This window comes from Elephantulus edwardii, unplaced genomic scaffold (genome assembly GCF_000299155.1).
Source record: "Elephantulus edwardii isolate Elephantulus edwardi_28Jun2011 unplaced genomic scaffold, EleEdw1.0 scaffold00208, whole genome shotgun sequence".
Classification (NCBI taxonomy): Eukaryota; Metazoa; Chordata; class Mammalia; order Macroscelidea; family Macroscelididae; genus Elephantulus; species Elephantulus edwardii.
In genome coordinates, this window is record NW_006399958.1 from 826,580 (window position 1) to 827,624 (window position 1,045).

Sequence of the window (1,045 nt, forward strand, 5' to 3'; positions counted from 1 at the left end):
GCACCAGCTCCACCACTTTCTTCTGACATCACTTCTCGTTCTGATTATAACTTGGTGCTTCTCACCCACAGCCGCACAAAAGCTCTGCCGGCTCCTGGGCCTGGGGGTGACAGACTTCTCCCGGGCCCTGCTGACCCCTCGCATCAAGGTGGGCCGGGACTACGTGCAGAAGGCCCAGTCCAAGGAGCAGGTATGTGGGCTGGGGCAGGAGGGGCCAGCAGGTCTGGCCTTTCCATAGCCTGGCTATTCTCTCATTCATTTCACAAGCACGGAGTGCTGGCCACGTGTCTGGCTCTCCTAGGCCATCTTAGGCTCCTCATTATCTTAGTGACCTCGTTCAGATAGGACATAAAAGCTCACAAGTGAGAGTATCTTAATCACCCAGTGCTGCGGTAACAGAGATATGACATGTGAATGTGTCTTTTTTTACTCAGTTCTGCTCTAACAGAAATACACATGGATGGCTTTAACAAATGGAAATTTATTGTCCCACAGTTAAGAAAAGTAGAAATCCAAACTTTCTTGGCTCTGGAATGTCTTATTCCCTTCAACATCTGTGGGTGCTGTGTGTCTTGGCATCAGGCTTTGCCAGGGTCTAGGAAGTTCTCAGCAAAAGGACCTTGAGCCTGAAGCATGACATCTTCTCCAGACCCTTCTTTTGTGGTATTACATAAGGTCCCTCCAATCTCTGCCTGCTCGATTGATTTCTTTTGTATTGCAGAAGGGATTGAGTCAAGGTACAACCTAATTATAGACTATCTCCTGACTTATTAACATAACCCCAAGACCCACTCTGTTGAATCCATTTTTATTCTGGTAACACTCAGAAAAAAATCATTATCCCCATTTCTTGCAGTAGTTACTATAGCACAGTGGTTAGGGATCTGGACTTCAGATCATGACAACCTGAGTTCAAATCTTCTGCATGTCACTTAGAGACTCTGGTACCTCGAGGTTGCCTTTGAGTCACTTTGAAACTTATAGTGACCCTGAACTACGCTGTAAGGTTTCCTTGGCTGTGATGTTTAAGAGAGCAGATGACTAA

The 1,045-nt window shown here is 46.5% G+C and overlaps 1 protein-coding gene across 1 annotated transcript in view; it reads left to right on the forward strand.

Moving 5' to 3' along the window:
• MYH14 (myosin, heavy chain 14, non-muscle) overlaps positions 1-1,045 on the forward strand; it is a 116,876-nt gene that overhangs the window by 53,736 nt on the left and 62,095 nt on the right. Inside the window, exon 11 of the mRNA XM_006897341.1 lies at positions 72-190. Coding sequence (XP_006897403.1) covers positions 72-190 — 119 coding nt within the window. The remainder of the gene's footprint in view (positions 1-71; positions 191-1,045) is intronic.